A 16,906-nucleotide genomic window follows, 5' to 3' on the forward strand; every position below is an offset into this window, starting at 1 on the left:
TTCAATTACTTTGGGGGGGGGGGGGAGTGGGAAATACATGGGAAATAACATGGCAATCCCAACACCACTATGGTCCTCCCACCTCTGCCCACCCCAGCCTTTCTTTCTACCATGGTTAAGGTTTTAAAGGGGAAAGGAAAAATATTTTCGACAGAAACCTACCTCTGCAAGCCCCGATACGACAGTGTGAAAATGGAGAAAAACGTAAGATGAAGTGAAATGGCACAAACTCAAATTACACAACGTGGCAAAATAAAATAAAAAACCAAAAGAACCTGAAAGAAAGTCATGTCTAGAGTCTACGGGGGGGGGGGGGGAGAAAGTGGCAAGGGAGGAGGTGGGGCACCCATCGTGAATCTTAAAAACAAAGTAAGAACACCATCTGTTGCTGGAGGCCTCTTTGGCTTCTAATGAGATTTAAAGTAGGAGCCATTTGGCCTCCCTGGGATGACTGCAACTAATTCATTCATTCATTAAATTTATCTCTATTTAAGACATTTATATACTGCTTCATTATTTACACTGCTAAGTGGTGTCAACAGAAAATGGGGTAAGAAGGCAATAAAAACTTATCATAAAACCAAACACTGCCTTAAAATGTTTGCTGGAACAAGGCATTCTCAGCTAGGAGGGGGCCTGTCTAACCTCAGTTGGGAGGGAGTTCCACAGGCTTGGACCCAATACACAGAATGCATGGCTTCTAGAAGTTATGAAACATGCAACTGAGTCATGGGGGGACAGCTAACAGAAGCTCCATCAAAGATCTCAGTGACTGGGCTGGAATCACATGATGGGTCAGTCAGTCATCTGAGATTCTCTCCCCCCACCATCACTTGCTGGCTCTCTCTTGGACCACTTTTTTTCATGCTGTGCAGATGAGAAGCCAACTGATGGCAGTAAAGCACTGTGGAATTGATGAACTCCCTCCCATGCTTGGAGATGGCCAAAGGCTGGCCGTTGTTTGATGCACCTCTCACTTTAGCTAGGATCAGAGAGGGTAAGACATACTTAAAACCAGCACTGCTGATGTAGGGTGAGAAGAGTTAACTATCAGGCTTCAAAAAATGGGGAGGAACCTCCTAGTTCAGCCCCAACTAAACCTTTCTCCAAAAGATCTCACAAGTTGGAGGGGCTGAGAGCAGCCCAGCATTCTGAAACAGTAGAGGGCAAGCAGAGAGGAAGACAATTTAGGATGGTGCAGCTAAAAGGTTATCTGGGCTTAGTCCTGCACCAGTGAGTCTGCACACTCACTTCACTCCAGGTTTGGAAGCTGCATGGAAGCCACACTTTCCCCTGCAGCTACCATAGGCTGAGATGGTTGCAACAATTGGTGCCGAAAGGTACATAGTTGTTGGCTTGGGCAGGGCTTAGGGCACATAATTTGAAGGCATTTTAGTGGAATTCTTGGCCTCCTCCCTCTCAATGTTATTTATACCAGAATAGAAAGGACTCTTGGGCCTGAAACCCAGCCAGTATTTTCTGAAATTTCATCATTCAGAGGGGGCAACCTATGGCCCTCCAGATTTCTTTGACCACAACTCCCATTATAACTGCCCACGACTCTGCTTGCTGGGAATGATGGGAGTTGGAGTCCAGCAGCATTTGGATGTTCCCCATTGAATGCTCTAGTTTATTCCAGCCTCAAGGCCATCTTCTGCTTCCATACGTTGATGGGATGATCCTTTTCATAGAAAAGGGAGACCCAGATTTAAGTGTCCTCTTCCTACAAGCAATGCTAGTTTTATTTCCTCCATCCAACAAGGACCAAGCCCACAGGAAAAGTCAGAAGACCGCCACCCTCCCCACATGCAAACATTCTGCTCTCCCAGTGTAGGGCTGAAGGGGGCACATACTACAGCTCTCCTCGTCAGAGTTATCTCCACAGTCATTGTCATAGTCGCACTGCCAGCGACCCGGCACACAGCGGTTGTTCTTGCAGCGGAACTGATAGGGCTCACAAGTTCGCTCGTCTGAAAAGAAAGGAAGTGACACAGGGAAGAGAAAAGGTAGGAAATGGACGACATCAGTAAATGTAAAAACAGCATCAAAAACAAAGCCCATAAAAAAATAGCTATCCTTGCTCACAAGGCATCTTCTGGATGCCTTCTTGTACATAGAGCAGCTTGAGCACAAAGACAACTCCATCCTGCAAGGCCGATGGTCAGGGGTGCACTAGTCAGCCCTACAATACCTGGAGGCAGAGCCGTAGCTAGGTGATCTTGCTCCCCTGGCAGAACTGTCCAGATTGCGTCCCCTAGCCATGGACAAATTAGCTCTTCTTTCTGCCTCTCCTCCAACCCTGCCCCCTCCACCCATTCAATTCACCCTCTATTTAAAACCATTTCTTATGAGGCAATAATCAATATTTATATTTATGGACATATTTTAGCCGATTTTGCGCCCCCCCCATCGCCTGCGCCCCTGGTGGGGGCCCACCTCACCACCTCCTAGCTACAGCCCTGCCTGGAGGGCATCAAGTTGGCAACCCCTGTTTAATCTAAGTGGATTGGCAGGGACCAATCTGGACTGCAGCATGAAGTACTAGTTTAGCCAAGCTCTGAACTTGACTTAGAACAGTCTGGGTGCATCTTAGGCAAAAAGGCTAGTATCTCTAGGGTCCCTCTTTTGATTGACTTCCTTTTTGACAAGACAGGAAGGAGACAAGGGATGCAACTGGTCTGCACCTTGGGACTTCCTATTTTGACTTGCACATGTTACAAAGGTGCTGCTTCCCTTACGCAGGCTCTCTCCAAGACTCTGGCAAATGTGCCACTTCCAGCTCCTTTCATCAACCATAGGAAAAGGAGCAAGCCAGACTCTCTGTCTTAGTGCAGCGTAGTTCGCCAGTTGAATGCACCATCAACTCACCACATTCTTCCTTGGGCTCGTCTGACCCATCTCCACAATCATCCTCCCCATCACATTTCCAACGTGCTGGGATGCACCGCCCCGAATCCTTGCACCGGAACTCATCCAGCCCACATCTCATTTGTGCTGGGAGGGTGAAGAGAGAAACATTTCAAAGGTTGGAAAGGTAAAATTGTCACTGTTGCAACCATTTGTTACAAAATAAGGGCAGGGGAGGCACAGAAAATTACTTTTCTTATAAAAAGCTGTTTGAGAGTACACATGTAAATAACTTTGCACCAAGTACAGAATCTGTTGTAGAACTTAGATCCCAGAAAATGACATCTTCTCTTAAACAGCAATCAGGTTTTATGGCTATTGCTTTTCAGACACTTGAGTTCTAGTAAATCCTTTCTAAATTTGACTTGTTGGCCAAGGAATCACTGTGATGCCGCTAAGGATTCTGGGATGTGTTCTAGGGTGTAGGACAGGCCTGTACAGCCCATTGCTCTACATCAGCTTTTCCCAACCTGGTACCCTCCATATGCTATGGACTACAAGTCCCATCATCATTCTTTACTCTTGCCACGTTGGCTGGGGCTGATAGAAGTTGGGGCCCAACAGAATCTGGAGAACATTGTGTTGGTTGTGGATCCAATTTGGAGCAAATCCTTGCCCTAGGATGCAATTTGCACAAGGCTCTAACACCAAATAAGCAATTGGAAAGCTTATTTGCTGATTTCATAACAGCACTTCCATAACATCTTTGGCATGCATGGCTGGCTAAGCTGAGGGCACCAAATCCATCATCTTCTCAAAAGCAGAGAGGCAGAGGCTTTCTAGCCAAAAGCTATGGGCTTATGGATCAGCCACCCTACTCCCTGCCGTCCCATTCCCAGGCCAAAAAGCCTTTGACACAGTAGCTCCTTACTGCAGTTAGCGGGTTCATCAGATCCATCCACACAGTCATTGTCGCGGTCACACACCCACACCCGCGGAATGCAGCGCTTGGTGATGGTACACTGGAACTGGTTTGGGGCGCAGGTCACTTCCGCTGCAACAGAAACAGGAGTCAAGAAGGAGCTCTGGGGCTGAATGCAGGCAGGAGTCTTCCTACACCAAAGGCTGACTCGTATAGAATCATGGAATTGTAGAATTGTAGAGTTGGAAGGGACCCCAAAGGTCATCTGGTTCAACCCCCTGAAATGCGGGAATCTCAACAAGTGGTTCACCACCCAATCTGAAACCATGCTGCAAATGTGCTGCCAGCTTTACTGCTGTAACACTAGGATGATGGTACACCTTTACAATAATCAGGATACAACATATACTGTAATATTGCTATTCAAAGTGCTATTCAAATTACGCACTAGGTGTGTAATTCCACCCCTACAAAATCCCACTTTTCTTCTTTTCTTTAAACTGAGTTTTGAAATTTCAGAAGTCAGAGAAGGGACTGAGCAGGCTTTCCAGAAATCAGGGCTTCAGTGTCCTCATAACTCTTTGCCCTCACCATGACCACCTGAGCAAACTGAATTATGGACGATAAGCACATGACCATTATTGCAGGCTGTAAAATTCAACTCAGGGAAAATCTGGTTACCCTTTTATGGAATCACGTACATTTTTAACACAAAATATATAAAAAATTCCATAGGTCTGGAGTCCAGTAGATAAATGCTTATTGTACTGATCATACAAGGACACTTGTTCTTCTGACAGGCCACCGAAGTAGGGATGAGGAACCTGAAGTTCAACAATATGTGGAGAGCCACAATTCCAGATCTTGAGGACTACAGGCTCCCAATCCCTACTGCAGTGGCTCATCAGCTGCAATCAGTATGCACCCAGCTCTATTTCTCCATTCCATGTGAGCCAGAATCCAGAAGCGCAGCGCAAATTCCTAATTTCTTAAGCTTCCCAGGTTCTTCACCCCTGAATTAGAGAGAGCGCAGAGGGCAAAGTGATGCTCCTCATCCTGCTCCAAGTAGGACCCTGCTCCAAACATGACTTACGACAGTCCTTCTCGTCCTCTCCATCCCCGCAGTTGTCCTGCCCATTGCAGCGGAAGATGCCAGGGATACAGCGATTGGTGTTGGTACATTTGAACTGGCTGGGCAGGCAGACATGCACCTCTGTCAGGAAGAAAGCAGAAAGCAAAAGCACTTTTTAAACGAGTGAGGACCAGACTTTTTAGCCTTAAGACACCAGTTTTTGTCAGGAAGTCTCATGAAATTTACCAGAGTTGCAGGAGGTTTTGGAAGAAATACCTCTCCCATGATTCCTTTGGCCTTGTGGCTCGACACTGTTTTGTAGAGCATCAGAGCAACAAAGAAAAAAGGAGGAGAGAAGGGAAAACCTCCCTTTGATCATTTCCCTCTCCATGAGTGGCACTGCTTCTCCTGCCATTTTTACTTCTTGAAAGGACAGAGAAGGTGGATTTTTAGGGGTGGGGAGGGGCCTTGGCTAGGAAGCACTTTTGGCTTTTGAAGGACTGAGATGGCTGGTAGGGATTGGGGGTCATTATTTCAAAGCCCTCTGGTCTGCTTAGAGAAATAGATACATAGATATCTGATCATTTCAAAGTCCAAGAAGAGCTTGGGAAGGTTTGCCCATCTCTAGTGTTTTATGGTTCTGAATCCTTAGCTTTTCTTAATAGGCACCATGTATTTTAATTGCTTTGTCTCAAATTCTGGAGGTTGCCCTTGAGTCTCTTCTATGGAAAGGAAGGAGACAACTAAATAAGACAGACAAGGAGGAGAAAGAGGGCAGCGAAATGGTGGGTGGAGACTCTCCCAGGACAAGGCTGCTCTTGATAGGAAGCAGGGCTCTGCATTCTTGGCATTCTCGCACAGCAAGGACTTTTGGGAGAAGGCTTGCCTTGCCTTTAAAAGCTTGGCAGGTGGGTGTGCCATTGGGACAACTCTGTTGCTTCCATGCAGTTTTGACCTCCTTGCACTGACCTCCTTGCCCAGTGGTGGACCTTGGAAGGGGGGGCCTCAAATTTAAGCAGTGCCCTGTGGGACACCAAAATCCAATGCTCTCCCTGCCTCTCCCCTTGCAATCTACTTCATAGTTATGAAGCCCCCTGCGCTGCCCCCAAGAGTCCTCACCCAGTGCGACTGAACTGGTTGCGCTCCCAGCATCAGGGCAAGGCAGAGGCAGATTTAGTGGAGCACAACCAGTTCAGTCGCACTGGGTGAGGAGCCTTGGCACAGGGGGACTCCTGATTCTAGTCCAGCTGGTCTCAGCCGTCCTGTCACCCAGCCTAAGTGTTGCAGCTGAAGTGACCCAGCACCTGTTGCTGAGCCTTTACTTCTACTCTGGCTCAATAAAGATCCTTGTTGTCACCTAACAGCCTCCATTGCCATGGTGTAAACACAAGCCAGGACAATAACTTTACCATTTGCTTTGGTCTGGGCAACTCACCACAGTTGTGCTCATCTGAGCTGTCTTGGCAGTCGTTGTCCCCATCACAGATGAAGGCTGGGTTGGTGCAGATTCCTGTTGAGCACTGGAATTGTCCTGGGCGACACTTGAATTCAGCTGTTGGGAGAAGGGAACATGGGATTACGATGATACCTTGGGAGAAGGACCCAGAGACTCAGTGGCAGAGCACAGGCGTTATGTGCAAAAGGTGCCAGCTCTGATCCCTGGTGTCTCCAGGCAAAAGGATGAGGTAGGAGGTGGTTGGAAAGACCTCTAGCTAAGATGCAGGAGAGTTGCTGCCAGTCTGAGTAGGCTATATGGTGCCAGATGGGGAAATGGTCTGATCTGGTACTAGCTTCCTATGTCCTTTCTATGATGCAGGACTCCCTTCTCCAAACTGAAGGGCCTGATGCCTCCCTGACCCATACACTGCCAGCCAGCCAACCCTCTCATGCAACTTCCTTTGGTGCCAAGGACTCTGCTCCTTCATCTGCAAATACTTTATATAGCTAGTAACAAGTGGGGAGGAAGAATTGCCGAAGCTGGAGTGGAAAGATGTTTTAAAGAGTCCTAGAGGAAGGCAGCAAACTCATCATCCACGCTGGTACACTCCCAAATTAATACAGGGCTCCAAGGAACCTAATCTGGCAGGGCTCCACTGCTGTTTGGCAAAATGGCTAAATCTAGCCCAGGGAATTCTCTCTCTCCCGCCTAGTAGGGATTAAGCTTCATACTAGCCGCGGGGAGCTGATACTTTTTGCACAGAGCAGCCTGGTTGAACTGGAATATATAGGTGGCATGTTCAACACAGAATAAGTTCAGAATCACTATGGCCTTCGGCACATCTCTCATATGCCAGGACTGTCTGGTCAGTGCTGTGCAGCACCTAAGCAGGAGAACAATATACTTAGGAAGGCAAATATAATCAGATCATGTATGCAATTGAAGCAGGGGTGGGCTCCAACTCCCATCAACCCAAGCTAGCATAGCCAATGGCAAAGGATGATGGGCGTTGTGCCCCCCCCATATGTCACAGAACTGTAGGGACCCAAAGGGTCATTTAGTTCAACCCCATGCAATGCAGGAATCTTAACACGCAGAACCCCATCCAATCTGAAACCTTACATTTTGGACCCTGCATAAGCTTTGCAAATGTGCTAGCAGTTTTACTGCTGCACCACTAGGGCTACAGGTTTCCCATCCCTGGTTTAAAACCCTGGGTGGAGATTTTAGGGAGCTTTTGAAGTCATGAGACATCCAATGGAATTTCAGGCAAACTGTCCCTAAAGGAAGTTTCCACGTACCAAGACAAACCTGGAAGGATGGAAGCTGCTGTGGATGTCTCAACCCCACCTCAAAGTGATGTGACAGGCTGCTGGAAGAAGAGTGGGGCCATGGAAGACTCAGCATAGAAGGGGCCTGAACACAGCCCAGTGGACCCAAGCATGCCTGCTGCCTTTTTTACACTTCTTCAAGGGATTAGACTTGAACCCCGACACCACACTGGCCAACACTGGCTTCAAACCACAAATTTACCCCTTGCAATGCTGTAAACCTGTTTTGTGGCCATTTTCCCTGCATGTCCCAATGTTCTGCCAGGACGATATTCAATCAGTCCTTGTGATTTTTATTTTTTTTTAACCAACATTTTCTCCAACCCTTGGGGCTTCCTCCAAACTGTTCACTCACGGCAGTTATCCGGCTCATCAGAACGGTCCCCACAATCATCCTCTGTGTCGCATTTCCACCAGAAAGGGATGCACTTGTCATTCTTGCAGACAAACTGTTGGTTAAGAAGAAAAAGTCGTGAAGCTGAGGCAAGACATCAGCAGTGGGGAGAAGAGCATCCCCTGTAGCCTCTCCCTGTTCCATCAGAGCAAACCCCAGCCCATCACATCTTCCATGCCACAGCTGTGAAACTGATCCAGGTGAGTGACAGCAGTAGAGCCGCCCTCATTTTCCAGCCACCCCTCAAATATACTTTGGCTTACACAGGTCTCTCCAAATGATACACATTTAACCTCAGTATTGGGAGAACCGAGTGAGGCTGGTTTAAAAAAGAGCATCTCGCCTTACTTTGGATCCGATGGATTTAATGGCAAGAACCAGCCACAAGGCCCAATTTGATGCTGCCCAACACAGGGAGCGGAGCCTTCACCCTTCAGAGGGCTTTGATCTGGCCGGCAGAAGTTGCTGCAGGATGGTGATAGTCCCTTGACAAAGCAACCAAATGGTGATGGGAGAGGGCACATCACAATGTTTGTGTGCTGCTCCAATTACCTGGCTGGCTGTGCAGTTGGAGATGCAGGTCTTGCCATCAGCACCCAGGTAGAAGTTGGTAGGGCAGGCACACTTGAAGCCACCTCCTGGAGACAGCAGGCACAGGTTGCTGCAACCACTGTTGTTGACTTTGCAGGGATGGTCCGGAACTGGACGGGTAAAAGAAAAGAGGCGCAGGTTACAGCAATAGAAGTTACTCATGCTCTGCTGTCAAGTGTGGAAATGGATGGAGGACCTCTTTCTTGTGCACGTATTCTAAGTAAGTACTACCAGCAGCTCCCCACTTGAGGAAGGAGAAGGCACCCACTGCAGACCCAATCAGCTACTGCAGGGGGTCAAGACTCAATAACACTGCCATCTCTCATCCTCACCCTGCCACACCCTGCCCTCCAGCTGAGGAGCTGGTCAGGTATAAGCGCCATGCCTAGGCCCTCTCTCTCTCCTAGACTCAACAAGCTGAGTGCTGGGTTTGCCAGGGGCAGGCTCACTAAGGACTGGAGTTCTCTTTCAACAAGGCATCATGTAGGATTGGTGGAGGGTTGCAAAGATCCATAACAGCATTTTGCTAGCAAAGGTAACAGAGAGAGCTACCCCAGTAGCCCACTTTCTCCATGGTGTCAGGGCTTAAGCCCACAATAAGACTTTGAACCTGTGCCCAAGCTGAAGGGGAGTACAGAGTAACTTTCCAGATCTCCAAATAAGCCACCTAAGCAGCCTGCCCTCTTAAAAAACTTATCTGGTCAGACTTGCTCTCAGGCCTTAGCAATACAAAAAGCTCTGCCTGTGGCTTTTATTACCCCTAATTTGCCTCACTTACACCATTTGGTCCTGGGCCTGGTAGATGATGAGCCTGGCACTCTGCTCTGAATGCATCTGTGCTGTGCCCCATTGTGTGGTAACTGAACTCTGCTCCCTGCAAACAGTGACTTTCACATCCTGGATGGAGCATGGCACTCACCATCTGGCTGCCTGTAGGAGTGGAAGATGTGGATATCCATTGGCCTGTGCAGGGTGCTGATCAACACCGATTTGTTGGTGCCTGTGGTCTTGTGGGCCCGGTTGATGGATTTGGTCTCCCAGTCCGTCCAATAAATGTAATCCTCAAAGAGTGTCAGGGCAAAGATGTGGGGGATATCCTGGCTTAGGACTAGCAAAGAAGAAGAAGAAGAAGAAGAAAAAGAAGAGAGACTATTATTATTATTATTTTATAGATTTTTTTTTAAAAAAGCAACAATCCAACAACATTTCCGGTTTTACACTCAATCAGTCAACCTAGGACTTCCCTTCCCTCCGTGCTTTCCCCAAAGTTTTGAAGAAAGAGACTCTCACTGGGTGGCAAGGAAGCAGAATTCAAGTGGAAATCTGGAGTCCAGAGGACTACTAGCCAAGGGTGTGCCTGGCTCTAGACCAGGAATGGGGAAACTGTGCCTTTCCAGATGTTGTCCGACTCCAACTCCCACCAGCTCCAGTGAGCATGGTCAAAGGAACAGGGATAATGGGAGCTCTAGCCCAGCAACATATGGAGCGACACATGCTCCCCATGCCTCTTCTAGGTCAAGGCCATGACACATTCAGTGTTAAACATGGCAAACGTTCAGTGTATTGTGGATAGGACTGGACTGAACTGACTCCTTAATTCATGGACAGTAAAAGTTTAGGGAGTTGGATTTCAGCCATTTCTGCTGGGATCTCAAGAGTAGGGGCACAAATTCATGGCCACTTGTTGCTCCAAAGGTCATGGGAAATGAAGGCTGGTAGCCAGCAACTATGAAAGGTTGAGAGGAACGCTGCTTCACCTTTAACATCTGCCTCCCCCCTCCCATCCTCCTGAAATATGGAAGAGGGGAGGTAGTTTTGCCTCCCTCTTTCACCAAGGCTTCCCAAATAAATTGGAGATGAACTTTCAAGATTTCATCCCAGCCACAGCTGGGAGCAACGCCCATGTCCTCCTCCAAGGATGCACATCTGTTGCAGGGATCTCTCATTCAGCCAATGCTCTATTTTGTATCTGGTGAGATGTGGTGGTAGAATGAAGTTCTTCCTTCAGATAGCACATTCATTGATAATTGTGTTTAAGAGCATGGAACCCTTGGTTCCAGTGGTGTAGCATGGAGGGCCACAGAGGCAATTGCTCTGGGCGCAAAATGGTTAGGGGTGCTGCCTCAATAGAGCCGTGCGCTTCTGTCACTGGGCTCTGTGGAAAACAGCTCCTCTATGTGAACTAGGAAGTGACCTCTCCAGACGACAACTCTTCTTATCTCTGCGGCTGCAATCTCCTGGGTGACGCAGGCGCCGTTAGGCAGTTGAATGTGCATGCATCCGCTTCCCTCCCTCCAACCCCACTTCTGCATGGACTCGGGTGCTGGCAACTCATGCTACGCCACTGCTTGGTTCCACTTATTAATGTGTCAAAATTGTAAGCCAAAATGATGGAGGGGAGTTGGGGATGTACATGTAAAAATGTAATTCTGGTGGGTCAATAAGCAGTAAAGCACTCAACCACATTACTTAAAAAGAAAAAGAAAAAGAATCAGCACTCACATATGACTGCACAGAACAAAACAAGAATGTACTGATTAGACCAGTAACATTTTTTGAAGGAGCAATTGTTCCAGAGATTTTAATCTTAAACCTCTTATAGGTGAATCGGTGTAACAGATAATGCAGCAGAGCTTCCACCTCTCTCACACAACATATTCAGTGTGTGAAAATTAAATGGATTTTTTTCAATAATCACACCATCCAGGACTGCCTAGGACATGGTTAATGTGCTCCTCAATGAGGATTTAGAAAGATCTGATAAATACACATCCTTGGTGGTGCAATACTTAAAAATAAAAATAGACAAAAGGGTGTCTTTATCCTGAGCAAGTCAAATGATATTGGAGCAGCTCCATGACCATATAATACCACGGAGCTGCTCTAAGATCATTTAACTTGGTCAGGTCAGTCTGGATAAAAACAGCTTTCTGTCTATTTTTAAACCACATCTTGCCTATGTCTGGCCTAATACCCAATAAGCAATACAAGAGAGTACCCAAACCTTATAATTAAACACTCACATAGCTTTTACACTGACTTCTGAGGGGAGTTGGGGTGGGGGAAGAGAAAGAGGAAACAGTGACGGGTGCTGAGAGAATCGTCTATTGTTCAAAAGGACTCATCCATTAAAGATAATGTTCTATAACATTCCACACCCTCCAAATGAGGACGGTATAGAGAATGACAGCAAGCACACAGGAAACCAAAAACAGAAAATAAGAAGCAACTGACAGGTAGCAGGAGGGATTAAAAGGGAACAGAACAATATATAGGTAATTTATATGCTGTTGCCAGAGGGCTAAAAGTTAGGAGTGGAACTACACCTCCCAAGGGGTTCCAAGCCTGTTTCATTTTGCTACTTGAGGGGCTGAGGGAAAGAAGCATTTGCAAGGCAGAATCAGTGAGCAGAAACAGGGCGCTTAACTTTGCTTATGCTTGCAATGCTCCTCCAATAACACCCCATCTCGACAACTTTAAATAACACTCTCCCACACAAGCCAGTCTCCAAAACCAGAAAGTAAGATTAGCCAGGGAAGAAGAGCCAGCTCAGCTACCTACGTGACCCCTTGGCCATGGCAAGGTTAGAATTAGGGCCTTCTCAGATCATCCCTTTAGCAACTACACTGGAACTGTACAAGGGCTCAGGAGGAATGCCTTAGCTGCATTCCCCAAATCTGGTCACTCAATTAACATTCTGCCCAATATGGTGCCCCCCCCCAGCTATCACTGGACTCCACCTCACAGCAGCCCCGGGCAATATAGCCTTTGATTACGGATGATGGGAGCTGATGGATCAACAGCATCTGGAAGGGACCACCTTGGCTCCCTCGGGTCTATAGTATAGGTTCCATCCTGACGGCAGTTGTTCTAAATAGTTCCCATCAGGGCTCTTTGCTAGCCCTACCTGGAGATGCCAGGGATTGAATCTGGGATCTTTTGCATGCAAAGCTATGTGCTCGGCAACTGAGCTACTGCCTCTAGGTATCCAACCCATGAAAATTATGGCCACTCAACTCAACCAATGTGCATATGAATGTAAGCTTCACAGTTCCTTCAGCTCTCTTACCTATGTGCCGGTTAGAGCCATCCAGGCTGGCAAATTCAATGTAGTCCTCCCGGGCATCAGCCCAGTAGATGCGGCTGTTAACGTAGTCCAGGGTGAGGCCGTTGGGCCAGGTGATCTTTGAGTCCACAATGACGCTCCGGTTTGTGCCATCCATGCCTATCTTGCCAATCAGGGAATGGTCACCCCAGTCTGTCCAGTACAAGTACCTAGGAAAGAGCAAACGGGAGTGAGTAACACAAATAGCAAAAAAATAGAGCAGCAGCTGTGGTCACTCCCCACATTCATTCATTCTTTCATTCATTTAGCCCACTAGTAACAAGAGCTCTCCGAGTTACTTACAAAGCATATTAAAAATCACTACAACGAGGCAAAGACGCTGTTCCATGTAACAATAAACCATAGCTAAAAATAAACTGTAGTTTCATACAAGCGAGCAGTAAGTTCAGTGCTGAAATTGTGCTTTCTCTGCTCCTCCCTTTCTGGAATCAGGAGAGAAACCAGAGGCCAGTTTAGTGTTATATGCAAACTAGAGTTCATGGTTTGTTTCTCTACAAACAAACCATGTGATTGGTTCAGAAAGAAACAAGCTACAAATGCTGGTTCACACATAATGCTAGGCCAGCCTCTGGTTTGTTTCCTCTCATTTTTTAAAAGGGAACAGCAGGCTGGGTGCAATTTCAGCAGTGTACAGAGCAGGCTAATCATTCATGTTAATTGAAAATGGCTGAGGATCGTGGTGGACTACTTAATGATTCTTCTGCTTACCATCTTAGCAACCGTAATGTTGCTCTGCTAGATGCTGAATTATTTTCAATTGTATTTTTATTGCTTCTTTTACTTCTCATATATTGTATTTCATGGTATTACAATTTTAATTCCATATAATTCAACTTGAAATACAATGAAGTACAAGGTAAGAAATAAAAGAAGCAATAAAAAGTCAATTTAAAAATGGATGTAAGTATTTAATGTGACAGATGTGCTGGCTCCAATCTTGAACTACAGGCATGTTGTGGACTGCCTGAATGAAGCTTGTGGATGACTGGTGGTCCACAGACCATCGTTTGGGAACCTCTGCATTAAACCATAGTTTATCTTTAACTCCAAACTTCCTGCCACTTCTGATTTCTTCAGTGGCTAAATATTTCTTTCTTAAAAGGATGGGATTTCAGAAGAATTGGAAAGCACATTAATTTGTTCCTTGGGAGTTCATGGACAAAGAGTGTTCATGATAATAATAATAATTTATTATTTATACCCCGCCCATCTGGCTGAGTTTCCCCAGCCACTCTGGGTGGCTTCCAATCCAGTGTTAAAACAATACAGCATTAAATATTAACAACTTCCCTAAACATGAGAGTAATAGATAAAGCTTAAGTGCTTCCTAAACTGCTTAAAACCTGGGCACTGCCCCAGACACCATCCAACAGACTTACCCATGCTGCACGTCCACCACCAGCGCCCGCGGTTCCCGTAGCCCTGTGTTCACCAGCACAGTCCGGTAGGCCCCATTCAGCTTTGATACTTCAATGGTGTCCCTTCCCTTGTCACACCAGTACAGGTTTCCGCCCACCCAGTCCACAGCCAGGCCGTCAGGGTTGCTCAGCCCAGTTCGGTGCAGAACCTGGAAGTGCACAAGACCAAATAACAGCGTGAAAGAAGGAACACACTAAAGGAAGCTCTGGTCAAAGGAATGCCTTCCCTGCTTGTGGACAGGCTGCTTTTAGACAAACTGGTTTGCTTTGGGTGGGTAGAAAGGAGGGGAAAAGGTTAAGCACAAGAAAGCCCTGCATAGGTCTGTGATGTGGTGCAGCGAAGACTGCTTGAGTGCATGGGAGCTGATCCTGAGCCTACAGGGAGGGAAACACAGAAACACGGGAACCTGTCTCTACTGAGCCAGACCACTGGTTCACCCAGCCGTGTATTTTTTACACTGATGGGCAGTGGCTCTCCAGGGTTTCAGACAGGGAACAACCCTAGCTCTACCTGGAGACATCATGGGAAACAGGTGCTCTGCCGCAGAGGGCTCATTTCTAGGCACAGGTCTGGACTTTCTAAGTTTGTGTTCGAGCAGTTTTTGTCCCGGTGCTTGCCTTGGGAAAACCCACATTTTACCACTGAAATGTTGCAAATGGCAACTGGGTTTTCCGTGGATTGCTGTTTGCTCTGATTCAGCAGTTTTCCTGGGGGAAAGTGTGGGGCCAACAAACCAACAAACTGCTCAAACCTGAACCTGGCAAGCCCAGACTTGTGCCTAGAAAGCATGGAGCAAAGTGTGGGTGAGCCCTGAGTTACGGTCCTTCCATAACACAAAAATACACATCATAATAACAACCAGCCAACACCCCCTCCCCCACTTTAAAAGGCCGTATATTTAATTAGCCAAAGTCCTGGGAGAAGATGAATGTTTTTGCCTGGCTCCTAAAGATATGCAAAAAAGGTGCCAGGCAAGCCTCCCTGGGGAGAGCATCCCACAAGCAGGGAGCCACTGCAGAAAAGGCCTGTTTTCATGTTGCCACCCTCTGAAGCGTGGAGGGGCCTCAGATGATGATCACAAATGACACTGATCTCACACCTGTACGTTGCTGCCATTGATGTGCATGCGACGGATCATGCTGCCTTGTGTTGTTACGTCCGTCCAGTAGATCATTTGCTCCCGGTAGTCAAAGTCCAAAGCCACAGCGTTATTCAGCCCCTAAGCCCCCCGAGAGAGGAGACAGGCATTAGTTCTTACGTCACAGGGCTGAGTCCTTAGTTTGAGTCTCACCTCTATCATGAGCTCACTAGGTTGCTTTAGGCAAGCTGCTTTCTCCGTCAATTTGGCACATAATAATCCCTGTTGTAAGGATTACAACTAGATAATGCATGTGAAGCTCTTTAGACTCATGAAAAGTGCTATAACAATCAGAATAAATTATGATGACACTGTGTAGGCACATTGGCTTTTCCCCACCACCCAAAATGACAAATGAAGACACAGTTCACTCTTATACCTCCCCCACTGGCTTCCTTTTAGGGTGCAGGAACATGAGAAGGCTCAGCATTATCCACATTGACTTGCAGTGGCTTTCTAGGGCTTCCAATAGAAGTCTCTCCCAGCCCTCCCTGAAGAAGTTGGAGATTGAATCTGAGACCTTCTGCATGTAGAGTGCCATGGGAAAGCTAAGCTGTCCACAAGCATAAGCTGCTCTCGAGCGAGTGGCTATTTCTAAATGAGGGGCTCCACAGCAGAAACAATCATGAAGATGCTTTGCAATGAGGCACTTTCTTTTATTCACAGGTATGGCACTCTGCCATGAAATAGCCTTTTCCCTCCCACGCTTTCCATACACCTGGGAGAGTGCCGGACAAAGCCACCACCATAAATGTCGAACCACCTATTGGAACACTCTTTCTTAAATGGGTCACATGTATATATCAGATGGAAGGGGGCTGGGAAAGAAACATGGCCAGCAGGCACAAGGCAGGTAATTGGGAGCAGAACAGAAGTGGCAATCAGCACAGTAGTCGTGTGCCGGGTTGGGGGAGGGGGGCGGGAAATGTTGCTTGGATATTTTCTAAGCCACAATACAAGAAAATACTTTCCCCAAAAATCTGCTCATACAGAACTTCCTCCTCCTACAAAGATCATTACCTGTTTCAGCAGTGTATAGTTGGATCCATCCAGGCTAAGCTTCCTTAGGTAGTACCGATTAGCAAAGATCAGGAAGGGTTCCTCATCTGAGAAAGAAAGGGAGGGATTAGTGACAAAGCAGGGCACACCAACCTCCAAGGAAGCCACATCTAATGTTGGTATGACTGCAATAAGGGCCATTTCACACAAATATACACACCACTGACTGACTTTTAAACTTGCTGCTTCTCAACTTAAGTAGGGTGTCAGGTGCAAAAGAAGGCAGGGGGCTCCTGCACTGTTATTTGTTGTGTAGAGGAGAACAACAGATGTGACTTCCATCTTCTACATAACTCAAAGTGCAGGAGCTCCCTGCCCTCTTTTGCACCTGCCACCCTATACTCAGGGCTGGCCCGCCCATGATGCAAGGTGAGGCAACTACCTCAGGCGGCAGGATCCGCAGAGGCAGCAGATCCCAGTTTAGATCTTTATTCCCTTGCTTGTTGCTGATGTAGCTCTTCACTCACTCCTTCCCTGGCAGGGAGAGGGTGCCATTTTGTGTTTTGCCTCAGGTGCTAAAATGTCTTGGGCCAGCCCTGCCCATACTCAATACTCAGATTAATCCCACC

At 47.1% G+C, this 16,906-nt stretch overlaps 1 protein-coding gene across 12 annotated transcripts in view; it reads right to left on the reverse strand.

Moving 5' to 3' along the window:
- The window catches only part of LRP1 (LDL receptor related protein 1), a 312,513-nt gene that overhangs the window by 23,371 nt on the left and 272,236 nt on the right, over positions 1–16,906 (reverse strand). For all 12 annotated transcript variants that reach the window (XM_083599706.1, XM_083599705.1, XM_083599704.1 and 9 more), the window contains 12 exons: positions 16,299–16,384; positions 15,240–15,359; positions 14,101–14,288; positions 12,665–12,870; positions 9,515–9,703; positions 8,557–8,705; positions 7,966–8,059; positions 6,277–6,393; positions 4,863–4,982; positions 3,779–3,901; positions 2,869–2,994; positions 1,854–1,970 (listed from right to left, as the gene is read on the reverse strand). In XM_083599706.1, the coding sequence (XP_083455832.1) occupies positions 1,854–1,970; positions 2,869–2,994; positions 3,779–3,901; positions 4,863–4,982; positions 6,277–6,393; positions 7,966–8,059; positions 8,557–8,705; positions 9,515–9,703; positions 12,665–12,870; positions 14,101–14,288; positions 15,240–15,359; positions 16,299–16,384 (1,635 nt within the window). The remainder of the gene's footprint in view (positions 1–1,853; positions 1,971–2,868; positions 2,995–3,778; positions 3,902–4,862; positions 4,983–6,276; positions 6,394–7,965; positions 8,060–8,556; positions 8,706–9,514; positions 9,704–12,664; positions 12,871–14,100; positions 14,289–15,239; positions 15,360–16,298; positions 16,385–16,906) is intronic.

Source organism: Podarcis filfolensis, assembly GCF_964270895.1.
Source record: "Podarcis filfolensis genome assembly, chromosome: 2".
NCBI classification, from domain to species: Eukaryota; Metazoa; Chordata; class Lepidosauria; order Squamata; family Lacertidae; genus Podarcis; species Podarcis filfolensis.